Source organism: Medicago sativa, chromosome 7 (genome assembly GCF_051527215.1).
Source record: "Medicago sativa cultivar Bolivia chromosome 7, Bolivia_mono, whole genome shotgun sequence".
Taxonomy (NCBI): Eukaryota; Viridiplantae; Streptophyta; class Magnoliopsida; order Fabales; family Fabaceae; genus Medicago; species Medicago sativa.
In genome coordinates, this window is record NC_140755.1 from 86,043,353 (window position 1) to 86,062,315 (window position 18,963).

Below are 18,963 nucleotides of genomic sequence, written 5' to 3' on the forward strand. Positions count from 1 at the left end.
TTTTAAAATTTGGGCTTTTATTAGGTCCAACACTTGACGTTGATTGGCGCAACAATGTATCGTTTGCATCAAGCTCCACTGACACCATGATACATGTTTGCAAGATTGGCGATAACCACCCAATAAAAACTTTTGAAGGGCACCAGGTTTATACACCTACCTTGTTTTGAATATGCTTTGCACTGGAACACTGATGCTGTGCTTATACCTTTTTGGGAGGGAAAACTATCCCCTACTGCATTGATTATACAATAAAAAAATGTGTTGCCGAGTTAATTACTCAAATTGGCGGATAACCTTAGGATGATGCTTTCTATATGAATCCCAAATTTCTAATGTATCCGACTACTTGTGTAGACTTTTTTTCAAATTCAGCAGCAGTGCGGGGCTTCATTGGGGTAGCAAATTAGCATTTATTACATGCTTTGGTTTACTGAATTCCAGTTAACTAGCTTATTGGTTCTGCATTACATTAAGATATTTCATTTAAATTCAATGTAGTACTTCTATATGTCTTTACTGTCGGATAACAACCTTTATGTTATTTCATAGTGAAGTTAATTGTATCAAATGGGATCCCACAGGTTCATTACTGGCCTCGTGTTCAGACGATAACACTGCAAAGGTTATACTCCATAATAACATGTTTTTTCGATAGTTTGCCATCAAAAAATCATTTTATAGAAGACGTTTTTTCCAGTAAATGTCTTTTTACCAGAATATTTGTGAAATTAACTGTTCTGTATTCTGCATGTTTATTGTTTCTCGTTTTTGTAGATATGGAGAATGAAGCAAGATAAGTATATTCATGATTTTAGGGAGCATTCCAAGGTACCAATTAGGGAATATTTTTCAGTGACAAATTTTGCATTTGTACCTGCTTTTAAACTATGCAGCTTGTTGGGAAAACTAAATAATGGTTTTTTTCATAGGAGGTATATACTATCAGATGGAGTCCAACTGGTCCTGGTACAAATAACCCTAATAAGAAATTGGTGTTGGCTAGGTATGATAGCTTCTTATTTTCAATGCTCTTCTTTTACTTGTATGGGTTTATTTATTAATGATATCTTACAGAATTAGTTCACCCTATAATCTGTATTCCTCGTCTCCTGAATCTTAGGTTGCTAAATGATCAGTGTATTTGTTTAAATTAAAGTATAGTGCTCTACGGGAGTATTTGGACAAACAGTTTAACTAAATGCCCGTTCAATAAGCACGCTTCAAATTAGTACTTATAGTCTTAAGCATATAATTAAGCAAGTTGTTTGTGTTTCTGCACACTTTGAGAAACTATTTCCATGTTCAACGATTCGCTTTCACTGTAAAATTAGAATTTGTGGGTGCTGGGAATCAAAGAGTGGACGGAGGCAGGCCACCCCATAGAAGAAATTATGAACACTTATATTTGTCCCTCTCCCCCTAAATGTTTTTAAGCTGTCAATTATTTCCCAGAGCCCAACTACTACAGATACAATAACATTATCAACACCGGTTGTAGGGGTCAGCTGGGATAGTCCAACAATCAATTACATGCTGTATATTCAGTGTGGCAGAGTTTCTATTAAATTCATGCCGTGTAGTTTTTCATGTAAAATTGTTTAGTTTGATTATGGTGACCGTGACCGGATATCTGCGCCTGCACCTGCATTTATGCTTTTTTTTATTTTAGGTTAATTGCACTTTAATTTCCTCTACTAGGTAATGTGTGATATTGGTTTTTCTAATAATATTTTGTGCTCTTGTGAAAAAAACTAATACTTTGAGCTGATTTAGTCTCTCAAGTTCTCATAATCTATTCAAAATTTCATAAGTTGTATACACTAATTTGTTTTAAACCTTGTTCTACTCACCTTTCAAAACATCAAATTCTACTCAAACACTCAAATTTCCCCCCTCTTCACATTCTACAAAATCCTTCAAATTTTCACTGAATTTCTTATCTTAGTTCTTAAAATTCTTTTATATCTTAATTTTATCATAAACTTCTAATTTTTTTATAAAAATAAGAATTTGATAGTCTCTCAAGTTCTCATAATCTATTCAAAATTTCATAAGTTGTATACACTAATTTGTTTTAAACCTTGTTCTACTCACCTTTCAAAACATCAAATTCTACTCAAACACTCAAATTTCCCCCCTCTTCACATTCTACAAAATCCTTCAAATTTTCACTGAATTTCTTATCTTAGTTCTTAAAATTCTTTTATATCTTAATTTTATCATAAACTTCTAATTTTTTTATAAAAATAAGAATTTGAAGAGTTTTAGGTAAAAAAGAAAATGACTTCTGGATCATATTTATTTAGGTTTTGACTAGAACAATATTTAGTGCAGTTAAGTGTTTTTATCTCTCTCTTAATCCTTAGATTGTGTCGTTTACCTGTATTTATCGGACGTTTGGCTGTATTGTTACCACTTGAGTTCTTTATTGTTACTGGTCTCAAATTCTCATTTGTATTCCCATCTCAGGTTCATGATGATGATTTGTTGAATTATTTTGAGCCAATGGTAAATGTCAAAGAGGGCAATGCACTTTATAATTATACAAAACAAAAGTCCTTCGATATGATGGATAAGTTATTGGAGATGAGGTTAAACACTCATGGGTATGCCACCTTCTATTGGTTTTTTGAGCTCTAAATCAACATTGGCTTTAGAGGGGTAACCTTGGCGCAACTGGTAAAGTTGTTGTCATGTGACCGTAAGGTCACGAGTTCAAGTCCTGGAAACAGCCTCTTGTGTAAAAACAGGGTAAGGCTGCGTACAATACACCAAATGGAGGGACCCCTTCCCGGACCCTGCATATGCGGGAGCTTCAATGCACCGGGTTGCCCTTTTAAATCAACATTGGCTTTGTTAAGTTTAGCTATGTGTTTGCTACCAGGCCAATACTTCTGCTTAAGATGTTACTTATGTCTCTTTTAGGATGAAGGAATTCAAGTGTCTGGATTCGCTAGTGGAGCAGTACAAGCCATATGCCTGCCGCCTTCGTCAGTTGATCACACAGCATATTCTAGTTGTTTTGCCCATATGTGCCATGGTATCCCTTCCTAAAGGCACACTCAAATGCACATTGCACCCACCCACACATTACATAAGTGTGTCCCTATGTATGTTATCAATGAGTAAACATATTAACATTGCCAAGATTAAACAACTTGTAGGATGCATGATTTTGTTCTGGAATGTCCGTCGAAAGCTACGCGTGTCGAGACGAGTTGAGGAGCTTTACAATAAGGTACAGTGGGACGTGTGTTCGTGTGTGTGTTTAATTGCACATGATATATGATATATGTAAAGGAAAATGCTACTTCTCAAGAAAAATAGCTTCAAGAATTTTTCAAGAAATAGTTGGCAAATTTTAATTGGATGATTTATTTGTCCACTTCCTATTTTTCAGCCACACCTCCTTGAATTGTGGCAAATAATGCATTGTGATTGGTTATTCTTTATTCTTGAAGAATTCTTGATGTTATTTTTCTAGAGATATAACATTGCTCATATGTAAAACACTTTTCTCCTGCTGTCTTGTATTATCTGTCCTATTTTATAGTTGGTTTGTAGATCATATTATTTGTCACTTGAAAAGATCTAGATAGCACTAAATATTTTTCTTTATCCATAATATCCATATTTATTGCTATATATTTTGTCCTACATAACTCCGTCTACAATAACATTTTATTTTAATCAAAAAACATTGGTTCAACCCAGAAAGAAGTATAATTAATGATTTTTTTAAGATGTAAGCCACTTAAATTTTTATCTTTTATAAATCGCGTCTTGTTGTATTGAGAAGTGTGAGTGTTGTCTAACCTCAATTCACAAATGTGAAATTTTTAGATGTATTGAAATAATATATACCACTATCATACTTTTTTTTTCACTATTTTATTTTTTGCTCTTGTAAAAAATGTCATTGCTATTTAATATTATATACTATTTTTCATTAAAAAAAATATCTCGCTCCCCGTTCAATAGGTTTCTGCATCCGTCCCTGCTTGGGATTGATCTATTTTCTTCAAAGTTATGGTGTGAACACTTTGAACCGAAATAATCATATTCATAATTTCTTTTCGATCAGATATGAGAGAGGAACTCTTAAATTTGGTAAACATTCACATTCATGATATTATGACTGAATTGCAACAACATACTGTAAGGTATATAGTAGAATCGACATTGAACAACAAAAGCATAACTGGGTTCATCCTCCTCTTCAGCGTCTCAAACTAAATGTCGATGTATCACATTTTACCAACAATGAAAGCTCAATTTATGGTGGATTGATTCATGATCAAAAAAGGGAAATTTGTAACTGATTTTATGCGTAAAATCACCTTTTCAAATACTCTTGCAACTAAATTGTGTCCAATTGTTTTCGACCTTCAACTTGTTCAAAGCACATGCAACATGTGATTATTCGTTCAGATTTAGAAGTGGTGGATACAATTCACTCTGGTTATACCAGTATTCCTCATATGCAACATGTATTAACAAATATCCTTCAGAGTCTCCAAACTCCTAATATGAACCTTGATTATGTCATATTGGTCGCGGAGCAAATAAATATGCAAATCTTTGTGCACATCAAACTCACTATGCTTCTTTCAACTTCGATGCGATGCCATTTTCTTTTTCTTTATCAGACATTCTTATATGTCACGATTTCCTTAATCCTTGATGTGATTTCCTTAATTCTTTTTACTAGAAAAAAAAGTTTTTATCATTTATACAATTTTTTTTTAATTTTTTAGTTTAGTATTATTGTAACTGTGTCCCATCTTATTTTTCTACGCCTAAAAGCAGGCACGGATACAAGTGCATGTAATTGGGGGCACTTGACCCCACATGCTCTATTACTTGTACATAATTTTGTTAAGTAATTGCTTTTTTACCATTAAAAATAAGTTTTGTCCCTACAAAATATTACTAAATACTTCCTCCGTTTCAAAATACATATCCAATTTTTTCAATGTGCACTATTATCTTAACTTATTTTGATCATATTTTTTAATTAATGTATAAATACAAATATTAGCATGTAAGATGTTGTTTGATTTGTCTCGACAAATATTTTCAAAATATTAAATTTTTATAATTTTTTACTTTAGATAATTAAATATATTAACGATCAAAATTGTGCATTGACATATGTGAAGTGGTTGACTTGGACGTGTATTTTGAAACGGATGGAGTACTTTTTTTTGTAAAGAAATTAATATGCAACATTATGAAAGTGGATATAAAATTACATAATTTTTGTAGTCTCTGTTTTTTTAGTGATAGTAGTATCACTTATGTATTAGTAAATTTTTTTAATGCAAATTATTATAGTATATGATTTCAGAAGAAAAAAATTAGTATATAATTTTGCCCCCATTTAACAATATTTCTGGAGTCCGTCCCTGCCTAAAAGTATTTAAACTCATGCATGTCATATGAAAAATCATGTTTTTAATACTTTGATCGAAATATGGCCTCTGTTGTGTTGGATTAGAATCACACTATATTGGATTTTAATTCATATTCAAAATTACGGTCCTAAATTTGTTTCTAGTAACATTCACGAATTCTATCAAAAATTGTTCGCTCCCAACCAAATTTTTAAAAATACCCCTGCGTCATCACGAGATGATCCAATTTTGAATAATAATATGAAAAATTCAAACTAACCATCCATGAATCAAAATGAATTTTTTTCATTGAATTCAAAGCACAGCTCTTCATAGACATATTCACTCACTCTTTTAAAACAATTCAGGCAAATTTCACACTATATTTTTTTGAATTAAATACAAACAAATGTTTGATATCTATACTATATATAAAGAAAACAACCCCTTTCAGTATTTTTGGGCTGACTTTTTCTTTTTCCAAAAATGTCTTTCAATTTTCAATACAAATAACTCATGTAACAAATAGATAAGAATAAATTTAAATATTACAAAAATGCAACAAACACGATATGTGTATATATATATATATATATATATATATATATGTATATGTCTGTTTTTTTTTCCTTTATCATTTAAAAAGTGTAACAAACTAGGCAACAAAAACGATATGAATATATATATATATATATATATGTCTGTTTTTTTTTTCCTTTATCATTTAAAAAGTGTAACAAACTAGATTAGTATACTTATACTTACTTTTTTCTTATCCTAATTATACCCTTAAACAACTTTTTCTATAATAAAGATTGTTGTTGGTGTCATAAAAAAAAAGAATTTAGATTATATTTTTTTTGTTATATTGTTGGTGTTATTGAAATAGATAATCATGTTTAATTTAGTTTGTTATAACTAGAAAGCAACGAACATTTATATTTTTAGTTTTAATCAAAATCAAAATTTTAAAAAAAAAAAGGATCATAAATTTCAAAATTTAGCACAGTAAAAAGAGCGTCACGTGTCCGTCTTTTCACTAGTTTATAACTTTATATAAAGCGGAAAATTATATTTAAAATACTGCACTTTTTCTTTTTCTTTTTGAAAAAACTAAAAAGATAAGTGTCAAAACCAAACAAAAACATAATAATAAAAACACAACAAAAAAAATAAGGGTAAGTTACCGTATGTTGTAATGACATATGTTAAAAATTAACCAATTTAAGGGCAGAGCTACCCAAAAAAATTATTTATATTGAATGATTTGAGTACCTTTATCTTAAGTTACATCAATAATATATTTTTAGCTACCTCCAACAAATAAATTTATCAAAAAGTAAGAAAAATAAAAAAGTTAGAAAATTATCCCTTGATCGATAAATGTATTCGTCTTACTTTGATGCTTTCAATCATTTTAAATTTATTATATAAGTATTTTAAAAAATCTTTATTTTTGATTGTAAAAAAAAAATTATATTTAGCCCGTCATGAAATTTGCAATTTACTCTACCTTCGCCGCTGAAACAAATTGCAAGTATTTATTGATTTATTTTTCAATTCTCAACTTTTAAAAAAATAAATTGACACAATTTTCTGATGCATAATTTTTATTTTCGATATTCTAACATATGTTTAAAAGATAATATATTTAAAACTAACAATATAACACAAGGAGTGTTAGTATTTTTTTTTTTTTGGTAAAGTGACAAAAGAAAAAGAAAAAAGAGAAAAAAAACCCTAAAAACAGGGCTCAGCTGGGGGCATCAAGCCTCAAGACTGACTTCAACTCCGATGGGGGAGCATGCCAAAAAGTCTCACCTAATCTTGAAGAGCGCCCGAGCTTGTCCAAAAAATCTGCGCAATGATTGCCCTCTCGAAGCACATGTTGGAAAGAAATGTTACGAGAAATTTTTTTTTTTACCCTACTTTATTGCCAAAAATCCAAAACTACCCTACTTTTTCGAAAAATTGCAAAAATACCCTACTTTTTCTGACTTTCTGGTACCACTCCACTTGGAGTTGCGGGGTACCCTAAAAAGTGACAAAATTTTTGTCCTTATTATACCCCTCAATCTCCACTTGCGGGGTACTTCTTATTTTTTTTTTTTCGAAATTTTATGCTACAACGCAATCTCCACTTGCGTTCTATTTTTGGCATTTTTTTAAAATTTTTTAAATACCCCTCTACTCCAAGTAGAGTGGTATAATAGGACAAAATTTTTTTGCATGCATGGTGGTACACGTTAATGATAACTTAATGATAATAATAATAATAACTTAATTTAAAAAAAAACTAATTAAAATTATATAACAAATAAAATACCATAAAATCTACAATTATTATAAAACATGTATTATTTCATCTACTATAAATACTTCCTTTAATTTTTCAATTTATCACACCATTTCAACTTATATTAATAATGTTAATTTAGGCATTAATAAAAAAGTAATTATAATAATAATCATAATATTTATAAAATAAAACACATACGAAATACAATAAATATGAAATAAAGACTAGATTTCTACTGATGTCTAATATTAATGCAATCTTTGCGGGAATGACCAGGCATCCTACAAACGCCGCATCTTCTCTCAGTTTCCACATCGTCCATCTCGGTCCTAATGCGAGTAATTGGTGGACGACCTTTGTTTGCCCTACGCATGGACTTGTTGGGAACCACCTTCAGTCCTTCATAATCAGGCCAATATGTCTGGTGGTGAACCACGTCGAAGTGGATGTTGTATACGGCGTATACACACTCATTCGTGAATTTGTTATCGACAAAAGTCTTGTAGTCATGACGAAAGCTAGAACATGCGGCAATGACATGTGAGCATGGTAGGTGTAACGCTCTGAATCGTCCACAGTCACACCATTTATTTTGCAGGTCCACCTTGTATTCTCCCTTTGGTAATCCTTCTCTATGGTCGATGGTTTCACGGACGGAGAAGGTATACCGATCCCGGTCAAACTGAGTGACATGATGACTGTTGGATTTAATCACCTCACCCCTGAGATATTTCATGATGTTTTCTGAGAATGGCTCACCAGAATTTACCCTTGCCGCTGCCTCATGTCCTCTTTTAGCAAACAAGACTTCAATGAACAATCGCCTCCGGAGGTAAAAATACAACACACTAGGAGGTACATACTATACCTCATTGGAGGGTTCTTGTTTCCAAATACAACTGGATTATTTGTGCACAACTCTTGGTTGTATTTGTTAAGGGATTTTAATGAAACAAGAAAATATAGTTGGGGGTCGGCAGTTTTGGCTTACCTTTATCGTGGCTTGTGTGAGGCGTCACGCCCAAACATAAAAGCTGTTGATGGATGTCATTTTCTCGTACAAGTTTGGGGATATTGTCGGTTGAGTCATATCGCTCCGAGAAATGACAAACCACTCGAGTGGCCGCTAGGATTAAAGTAAGCATGGTCACTACATTTTTTTAATTAATTCCCTCGCATATTCTCACTTCTTATTAATGTTATTATATGGTAAATTAGTTACTAATTTTTTAATATCATTTCTTAGATGGACAGGAGTAGGTTCAAGATACTACGAGAATCCAAGCCACGACACTATAACTTATAGAAGACAGTTTGATGACATACTTGAACATCATGTAATATACCCTTGATTTTTAAATTATTTGTTTATATATATATATATATATCAAAATTGTTAAACGTACACTAAATATTCTCTTTTGTTTGTGCCAGTTTAAATGGAGACCATACAAGAAAGTTCCACACAATGTGCCTGATGACTATTGGGATTGGACTGCAACAACTTACCTTATATGTTTTGACAAGGTAGAATGGCATCCAACCGATAGGGTCATGCTCCAATTTGGTCTGCCACAAGAAATACCGGGGGCCCCAAAAGACATGCGGAAATTCCATGTGTTGGACAAACGGTACAAGACGTGGTACGAATCCAATGGTTTTCGCTTTCCACAAGAGAGCCAACATTGGGACAATCGACGTCGTTATACTCTACCTCGCATGCGGCCAAGATCACTCACTCATACTCATACGTATATTGAGTGGTTGACAACCACATGCAACCCACGACTACAGATTTCAATTGACACAAAACCATCTAGTTCAGATCCAGACGAAGAAGAACAGCCGGAGCATCAACCTGAAATTCACAATGACCAACCATCAATTCATGATGATTTTTGGGATCATGATATTTTTTCCCAACTACAAGATCATCAATCCCAACCACATCCAACACAAAACAGTCATGGTTCTATAATGTATGAATTTCTCGACACCCCCCCCAACAAAATATCATCCAACCACCACCATATACCACTCCGAGAATGCATATGACCCTTATTATCAGTCAACTTATCAACAAAATTCAATGCCAAACTTTGGTTACAATGACCCAAACCAAGCTAGCACGTCCAACAACAACTACTTCTCCTATAATGACCCAAACCAAGCCGGATCGTCCAACACCAATTACCCCCCCTACAACATCCCACAATACCCAATGTACACCAACAACCCACCAACACCAACAAACCTACTATCTCACTTCTCTCCGGCTTCAATTAACTCCAATGAACAATTTCTGGATTTGGGATGGCCAACAAGGGAACACGATGTGTCGTTGTCGTTGGGTTATGGTAGTCAAGTACAATCAACTGCAGATAACAATGACGAAGACCAACACGACCCTCAAGTAAATCGTGGAAGACATCGTCGAAGACGAGGGTGTGGGACCGCAGGGCATTTATAATAATTGTAGATTTTATGGTATTTTAAGTGTTATATAATTTTAATTAGTTTTTTTTTAAATTAAGTTTTTATTATTATTTTTTATGAATGCACCACAACATCACGTGATTAAATGCATGCAAAAAAATTTTGTCCTATTATACCACTCTACTTGGAGTAGAGGGGTATTTAAAAATTTTAAAAAAAAATGCCAAAAATAGAACGCAAGTGGAGATTGCGTTGTAGCATAAAATTTCGAAAAAAAAATAGGAAGTACCCCGCAAGTGGAGATTGATGGGTATAATAAGGACAAAAATTTTGTCACTTTTTAGGGTACCCCGCAACTCCAAGTGGAGTGGTACCAGAAAGTCAGAAAAAGTAGGGTATTTTTGCAATTTTTCGAAAAAGTAGGGTAGTTTTGGATTTTTGGCAATAAAGTAGGGTACAAAAACAAAAATTTCATGTTACGAATATGCTCCTTTAACCCAAAAATCTTCACCAACAAAGAGGCGTACACATGCATATGAGAGTGATCTGGATCTTGAAGAAAACGGAAGACTTCTAAAGAATCTGTTTCGCAACTAACTCGTTGAATAGAGTTGCTGATTACCAACAAGGAGTGTTAGTATATACCCAACGTTTATTTAACTTCTTGAATGAAAACCATTTATATGATGATTCTTGTCAAAAGAAAAAACATGAAGAATAATTGGGGCATATGAATTGTAATTGAAATTCCATATATCAAACGTTATTAATTAGCTATTAATAACTGTGAATGAGTTCACTTTTACTTATGAACTGAAGGATGTTGATATATGGGAGGCTTGAACCAACTTAAGATTTAAACACAGTAGATGCGGATGAAAGAGAGTAACAAGTAGCAACTTGCGGTTGATGACATCATGTAGGGTCCCACTGCTTGCGTCATCATATCTAACTGGCTCCTTCATTATTTGCCACGCGTCGTCATCCGTTTCTTACATTATTCCACCTTCACCCTACTCGCGCGTGGATAACACCTCAAGTGTTTCCTTCCCCTTTGGATTATTTTTCCATCTGTTTTTGGATTGGATTTTTCGTTTTGTTTAATAAGGCACAGCAAAATTGACATCAAACAAGACCATAAAATTTTTTAATCTCCAGGTCAAATTTCATGTATCTAAGTGAACAATTCGATCTATAATTTACAAAAAAAAAAAAAAAAAGTATATGCCACTTGAAATGTAATTTTTTTTAACAAGTTAAAATGTGATATATTACCACAAGGGAAAAAAGTTACTCCCTAACACAAGGTGTGCATAGAAGAGCAAATCAAAGTTACAACATAATATTATGAGGAAACAAAAAAACGACAATCAACCTATACCCAAACAAGTAAGGGGTTGTTGCCACCACATATGATAACCAAAAGGAAAACAGACATTATTAGCTTTCAGGCAACCTAAGAAACAAAGTTTAAATTTTTCCACTAGTTCAATAATCGATTTAGCTTTATTAGAGAAGAGTCTGTGATTCCTTTCATTCCAAACCACCCAAACAGTGAAAAGCTAGATAAGTTGCAAAAAAACGCCGCAGTTTAAAACCACATGAAGAATAAACAAATTGTGTAAAATGATCCAAAATGTGTTGGGGATCCACAAAGTACACACCACATGTAGAAATGCAAATTTTTTAAAGTAACATAATTAACTTTATGATTCAATATTCATTATGCAAAAAACTGAATTAACATTATGATTTAATACCCTTGTTTTCGTGAGGATAACTCAAATTATTATTTTTTGAACAATACATGATTATTTATGGAAGTTCAAATCTCAGACATCCCACTTATTCATTTTAAACAGTAAATTCTAGTCATTATGTTATTTGACCAAAAAATGACTTGATAAACTTCAAGTTAAATATCAATAATCGAGAAGATCACCCCTAAAAAACTGAGAATATCACTAGGAATTCCTGGTTTAGGCAAAAAGTTATTTTTTCAACAATTAACTAGTTTCATTAACGATAATATATTGAACATATGTTAGAATCTCAATAAATATATAGAGCTAAAGATTTTGCCGTCCAATAGATAAATCATAGACAAAAATCCCTTGCTTGTCTTCTAGTAAATCCGATACAAAAGTTTGTTAAAGATAAGGCTAGAAGATGTCTACAATGAATGCAAAAGTTTGAGGCATCATCATTAGATAAAACTACACACACAAATTGGAGACCAAGCATCAATTGGAGATCATCATTTTAAATTTAATTAGATTTTTTTTTTGTATCACAAGGAAAAGGAAAGGATAAAAACAAGCAAAACATGGTTAGACCGTTGCCTCAAGACACCCGAGACATCTGTCTAGGGCTGGAAATGAGTCGAGTCGAATCGAACATGTCTGAGCTCGACTCGACTCGTTAAAAATTGGTTCGGTTCGAACCTCGGGTCGAGTTTGACACAATTTTTTTTCAGCTCAAGTTCGGCTCGTTTAAAGTTCACGAACAGTTTGGTTCGGCTAATTAGGTTCCATTCGTTTGTTCAAAACACATAGCTTTAAGTATGGAAATGAGTAAAGCTACTTGAACCACGTAACTCAAAAGTCAAATAATTTAAATTTTTGACTCATAAATATATTGGAATTTATACCAATTTTTAATGGACTCGATGAAGCTATTATTACACTTAGTAATTAACACCGGTATCAAAATACCAAATCCATTTTTGCTTTCTTGTGTCATATGTTACTCATTATATCGTATCCATTTTTCATTCATGTTCCGATGCAAGACTATTTTAGTTTTGAAATCCTTAAAAACTAATATATATATATATATATATATATATATATATATATAAAATCGAGTCATCTCATGAACCAAACGAATCGAACTACATATAGCTCAAGTTCAACGTAACTCAATTAGTCGACGAACTTAATTTTCAGCTCAAGTTCGGCTTATTTGGTTCATGAACCAAGTTCGACGAATCAATTGTCGAATCGAATTACGAACTCTAATCGAGTTGGTTCGGTTCATTGTCAGCCCTACATCCGTCAAAAGCACATGCACAATTTGCAAAGGTGGAGAGATCCACAACTTTAAGATGACATCCAATTGAGTACCGTGTTTCGCCACCCAATCAACACAATTGTTTTATTCTTTTAAAGTATGATTGAAAAACAAGGACCAATCCCGTGACATGAAGATACATATCCTACCCAGAACAATAACACGGGGATGATATGTCGTGTCATTATCAAGATTAAGATCAAGATCCGGTTTAGAATCAGATTCATAAGTAATGATTTAGAAACCTAAAACCCAAGCCAACTTAAGCCCACTGAGGATCCATCCTCCAACGCCATTGCGAATAAGACCACCGAAACCAACACGACCTGGATTACCGAAGCAGCTGGGGGGTGCCACACAAGATGTCGGATGATGTTCGTCCTAGCAGACATTTGTATTTAATCTTCTCTACATTGATTACAAAAACTTTCATAAAAAATCATCATTTAATTTTTTTAAAGAGTGCATCGAAAATACATCTCATATTTAATAAGCTTGGAAAAAACACTATGAAAATTATTCTAAGTTTTTGTCAAAAGAAAATTCTCAAAAAAAGACAAATTCATGAGAAAAGAAAAAGGCACACGCGCCTAGTGTCGGCTGGGACTATCATTAGACAATAGACAGTAGCCCTCGCTTATCTTCCCTTCTTATTAACTTTCCATTTGCCCCATCACAATTATTTTCCTTTCCTTTCTTTCATTTTCTTGGACACATACGGCATACCCACGTCCAATAAAATCAATCACCCTTCATTACATTTACACGTTCAGTTGTTATCTTTAAACCAAACCCGAAAACAACAGTACCAAGTTTTTGTCATTCTTTGCTAGAAACTATGGACTCTATTAGCACAAGTAGCACCAGTTCATCAGTGATTAGTACTGTACAACAAAAAACACCAACAAAGCTGACCAAACCCAAGAAGAAAAACAACAACAACAACACCTACAACAAACCTATCAAGGTAGTGTACATATCAAACCCTATGAAGGTTAAGACTAGTGCCTCTGAATTTAGGGCACTGGTCCAAGAACTCACCGGTCAGGACGCTGAATCGCCGCCAAACCCTTCCAGGTTTCAGGAGTTTGACGCCGATGATAGCGGTACTGACCGGGGTGGATGTGAGAATAGGATGGATTGTGATAAAAGTGATCAAACAGTTGTGGGGGTGCCTTCTCTTGTGGATCCTGATGATAAAGGGAAACCTAGTGAAGCTGGCTCATCAAATGAAAGTTTTGAGGGTTTTGATGAAGATGTACTTTTGACGCCTGAGATGATGGATAACATTTGGGATCTGCTTCCCACAAGTGCATTCTATGAATCTTTCCAACTTGATAGCTAGTGATTTATCTCTTGCACTGTAATTATATTATTAATCGGTAAGATCAAGCTAGATATTTAATTATTCTCTCAAAATAAGTTATCTTTTTTTGTTTTTTGTTTTTTGTCAAGAAGCTAATATTATTATATTAATATTAATTATCTATTTAATAAATCTCTCTTTCCATATATATTTCAGAGTGTCATTAATATTTGTCATGCTGCTTTATTTGACTGAACCTGATGAATGATGTGCTTAGTTAATTACTTTACCTTAATTTTTTTTGAAGGATTCAGATACTCTCCCAAGATGCAATGGTTTTTATTTTATTTTATTTTTTTATATATAATTATCAACAAAAAAAAATCTATGTAAAATTGTGCTGCACCTCCGTGGGATAGTATCCCTAATGCTAATTCACATTTGAATTTTTCTTATATATAAGACAATAACTAACTACTGAAACTAGCTTCTGATAAAAATAGAAATTATTTTTTTTAAGCCAAAAGATACAAGTAGAAATTTTAATGTAGCTTCATGTGCAGGCTGGTTTGATTTAATTGTTTTTTCTGGAAAGAGTTGTAGCAGCAGCAACCATAGCAGTTGCTTTTTTAACAGCAAAATAATTAATTATATCCAGAGCAGTTATGTCTAGCTATATATGGAGATATATTAGTTAGCTATATATAGCTAGGTGCAAGAATTTATTGATAATTTGGATGGGTGGACATGAAATTGATGCCAAAAAATATTCAAGTATGGAAAATGGGGCACATCAACTCATGAAAAACTTCAACTATAGACCACTTACATTCAATATGTATAGTTTAACTTTAAAGTAGATTAATTCTTTTTTTTTTTTTAGTAAAAAACAGCATATCGATTCTTAATTAATTACTGCAGTGGCAGTTTGTTTCAAGTGTTATCAAGTTAAAAATTAATCGAATTTCCCTGTATATATGCAACATGAATATGCAACTAGCTGCTGCCACTTCCTCTATTTTTGGGGGTCATGATTGAAAATGACTAGCTAAATATTGACGCATTCACTGTACTGTGCCATTTGCAGAAGGCACATCCAGGTTCACTAATATTTTGTAATGTTATGAAAAGTTATTATGCATGTTATTTATTCTAAATCCGAAGGGAAGATTCCAATTGTTTGTTGCAACTTGCATACATATATGCTTAATGAATGATGCTATATTTCCCTCTCAAGTTGCCACGTACTGTTCATCTCTATAACTATCTCTCAACTTGCAGCTAGCTAGGGTGGGGTTTTGATGATCATTTCTGTATAGGTTTATATGTTTGTGTCTTTATCACTCAACTTGCTACCTTAGGTCACCTAATTTGATCTCATTTCTCCATCACTTTATATCTTTATCAATCAAATGAAATAATCTATATATGTTGCTAATTTTTCAAATATTCTTGGCTTAAATGTTACAACAATGATATTTAGATACTTCTAATTTTTCAACATTCATTTAACGTCTCATTTTTTCTATCTATTCTCATGTCATATTACCAACATGTTACATCTATCACATTACACTCTCTACTTCTTTCTCTTTTAGGGTGTATGAGTATCTAAGTAACATTTTTCAAAAAGTTAAACGTTAATACGTGGTTTGGAAAATAGACATAATGAGGAGATATCATGTATTCACGAATTGAAATTAACTTACTCTGGAGATGGAAAATCACCATCACTTCATCTCTATCCCTCTCCTATATTATTTTATCTCATCTTAAATATTTCCTTTCATATATATATATATAATAAAACACTCTAAAATACACTAAAATCACTATGATTTTTCCTTCACAAAATTACTCCCAACCCGAGTATTCACCCCAACTAATTAACAAAATAATAGTTAAGAACTACTATTTTCATTTCAAATTTGTGGAACAAATATTGGAATTTGAGTGTATGTTTGGTTTCATTCTTAAAAGGGTCAAAATTGATTATTGAGGTGTAGAATTAATTGTGTTTTTGTTGCTCTCTAGTAGAATTGGTTTTAGAAGCTACAAATTGGAGCTTTAAATTCTAGAATTGTTTTTAACACTTAAATGTGTTGTTCAATTGTTCAATCTACTATACAAACATAAATCATTTTATCTTCAACTAACTTTTCCAAAGTTTTGTTCAAAAAAAACTTTTTCAATGTTACACATGTGCTGACTTAAAAGTAGGAAATAAAAGTGCTCATTTGAAACTTTATGAGGACCAAAAGTCGAAGACAAATTTTAGAGAGATTAAAACAAAATGTTGGAATATTTATAGTGACAAGAAACATATTTAACTTTGATTTTTATATTTAACGAAAAATAACATCTTTTTTTTATATAAAAAATAACATTCCTGCAAACTCGTTCAAAATTTTGAAACTTACACATGAGTTGACTTAAAAGCAGAGACCAAAAGTACTTAAGTAAGACTTTTGAGGGACCAAAAAAAAAAATATCGGACTAAAATGAAAAGTTGGAGTACCAAAAATATATTTAGCCATAGTTTTTTTTTAAATATATTTAACCCTAGTTTTTATATTTAACGAAAATAACGTGTCATTTCTTTAATATGAAAAATAACACGTCTTTTGCAAGGAGACGGTTGTTGCTAAATGTAATTTACTTTTTTTTTTTTTACAAAATAAATGCAATTTACTTTTTTGACAAAATAAATGTAATTTACTATAATGAATTAAAAGAGTACCTTTAAAAAAATATTTTTTTATTAAAAACTAATATCATATAAATTTTTAGAAATAATCATATAAATTTTTAGAAATAAAAATAATTTAAGTTTAGATTTGGATAAGCAACGGTAATAATATATACAGATATTTTACTTAGTTGGTAAGGACAATGCATAAAATATTTCGGTTGCATCATTCCTTAAAAAGGGACAGAGATCATATGGAGTAAAAAGCTAGCATCTGAACATGCTCCTAGCTTGGCAAAATAGTATGCACAATAGTTTCCTTCACGAAGAGTGTGATGGAGCGAATAGTTCACCTGAGAAAGCTTATCTTTAATACCAAGAATTTTGTAACTCATTGGAAATCCCAAATTGCAAAAGAAAATAAATAAATTGTGGCATTGAATATTTGAAGAAACCAAAAAATTATTAATATAATGGAGTATATGTAATTACACATGTATGACCTGGTCTGGTAGGGCTAGTGGAATCTTGTATAAGTCGTAACCTGATCTATTTAAATTAGTGAATTTTTTAAAAAGTTTGAGCCTAACCTATTTAATAAACGAGCTAGGCCGAGCCAGACTTTGAGTAGGTCGGACCATAGGCCATGGCGGGCGGTTGGCTTGTTCCCACCCCTATGCACCAAATAAGAGAAATGTCACCTTCGTCTATTCTTTCCATCACCCCTCTTCCTCTCTTTTGTATATCTCTCAAACCAAACACACCCTTAACGAGCTCACATTACAATCGTTCTTTTTTCATGCAAAGGAAAAGAAAAAAAACAAGCAAGTGGAACTAAACGTCCCCAAGAAATGGAGTTACCGTCCAAACCTGCTCCATATTTAGCTAATCAGTTCACACGACTATACCTTCCCTCAAGGATAAGCTTGACTACTTTCTTCCGATTTATACTCTCTTTTATTTTTAATTTTTTAAAAAGCTAGCAGCCGAGGTACACATGCCTATATTTATGTACAAAAATTTACATGATAAAATATGATCGGATGTGATGAGTTGGTTAGATTGTTAGGCAATGGTATTAACTTGTTTTTCTGTAAGGAAAATGCTTAACATAGCGAGAATACAATAGATAGGAGATCACAAAGGCTTAGTAGTGGTACACAATTGAAAGTCCGCGACTCCACTACCCTGTTTTTGCCGACCAGTATGAGAATTGATTGGATCGACGGTCGTTCCTGGGGAGTTCGCGATAAAAATCCCCACTAAAAATATGCCCTTCATTTTGAAATTAAGATATATGTTGTTTTCGTTTTCGAACCTCTATCGTTCACACCACCTTTTAATTCTTAATATGGTATTTGAGCACTAATCATGTGACGATTCGAATGGCAATAATAAGCTTTTAGACAATGACGAAGATTCCAATGTTTTCTTGCCCGAAAACCATCACCAATATCGAGTTGAGCACCATATAAGCAATGTTTGTAATAACATATAATTTCTATAGAAGTTCTCTTCACTCCTAAAGTGTTTCAAGCTTGAAGATGGTGTTATGCTCTCCCTTGAAAATGTTTTGTTCCACTGTCTTTGAATCCATAAATGATAGTTGAAGGATCAACAAAATTGTTGGATCATCGTCTATGAGACGAGTTTATTCAGTCTTGTGTATGAGTTGTCGTGCTCGCCTCTAAAATCACATAGAAACAAACATGAGATTGCCATCGAGGCCACCAAGAAGGTTGATCGAGGGTGTTATGCTTCT

The 18,963-nt window shown here is 32.6% G+C and overlaps 2 protein-coding genes and 1 pseudogene across 3 annotated transcripts; 2 read left to right on the plus strand and 1 right to left on the minus strand.

The window, feature by feature from the left end:
* Window positions 1-7,930: 7,930 nt before the first annotated feature.
* Window positions 7,931-8,434, minus strand: LOC146909629 (uncharacterized). The gene has a single exon (XM_085729365.1). It carries the CDS (start codon window positions 8,432-8,434, stop codon window positions 7,931-7,933), a length of 504 nt encoding a protein of 167 aa, XP_085585491.1.
* Window positions 8,435-8,960: 526 nt separating this feature from the next.
* On the plus strand, window positions 8,961-10,187 carry LOC146909630 (uncharacterized; annotated as a pseudogene). The gene is made up of 2 exons (XR_015018479.1): window positions 8,961-9,035; window positions 9,133-10,187. The product of XR_015018479.1 is annotated as an uncharacterized LOC146909630 (transcript).
* Window positions 10,188-13,887: 3,700 nt separating this feature from the next.
* On the plus strand, window positions 13,888-15,748 carry SIB2 (VQ motif-containing protein). The gene is made up of 2 exons (XM_085726424.1): window positions 13,888-14,588; window positions 15,513-15,748. The coding sequence occupies exon 1, from the start codon at window positions 14,045-14,047 to the stop codon at window positions 14,549-14,551; it is 507 nt and encodes a 168-aa protein (XP_085582550.1). The 5' UTR covers window positions 13,888-14,044; the 3' UTR covers window positions 14,552-14,588; window positions 15,513-15,748.
* The last annotated feature ends 3,215 nt before the right edge of the window (window positions 15,749-18,963 follow it).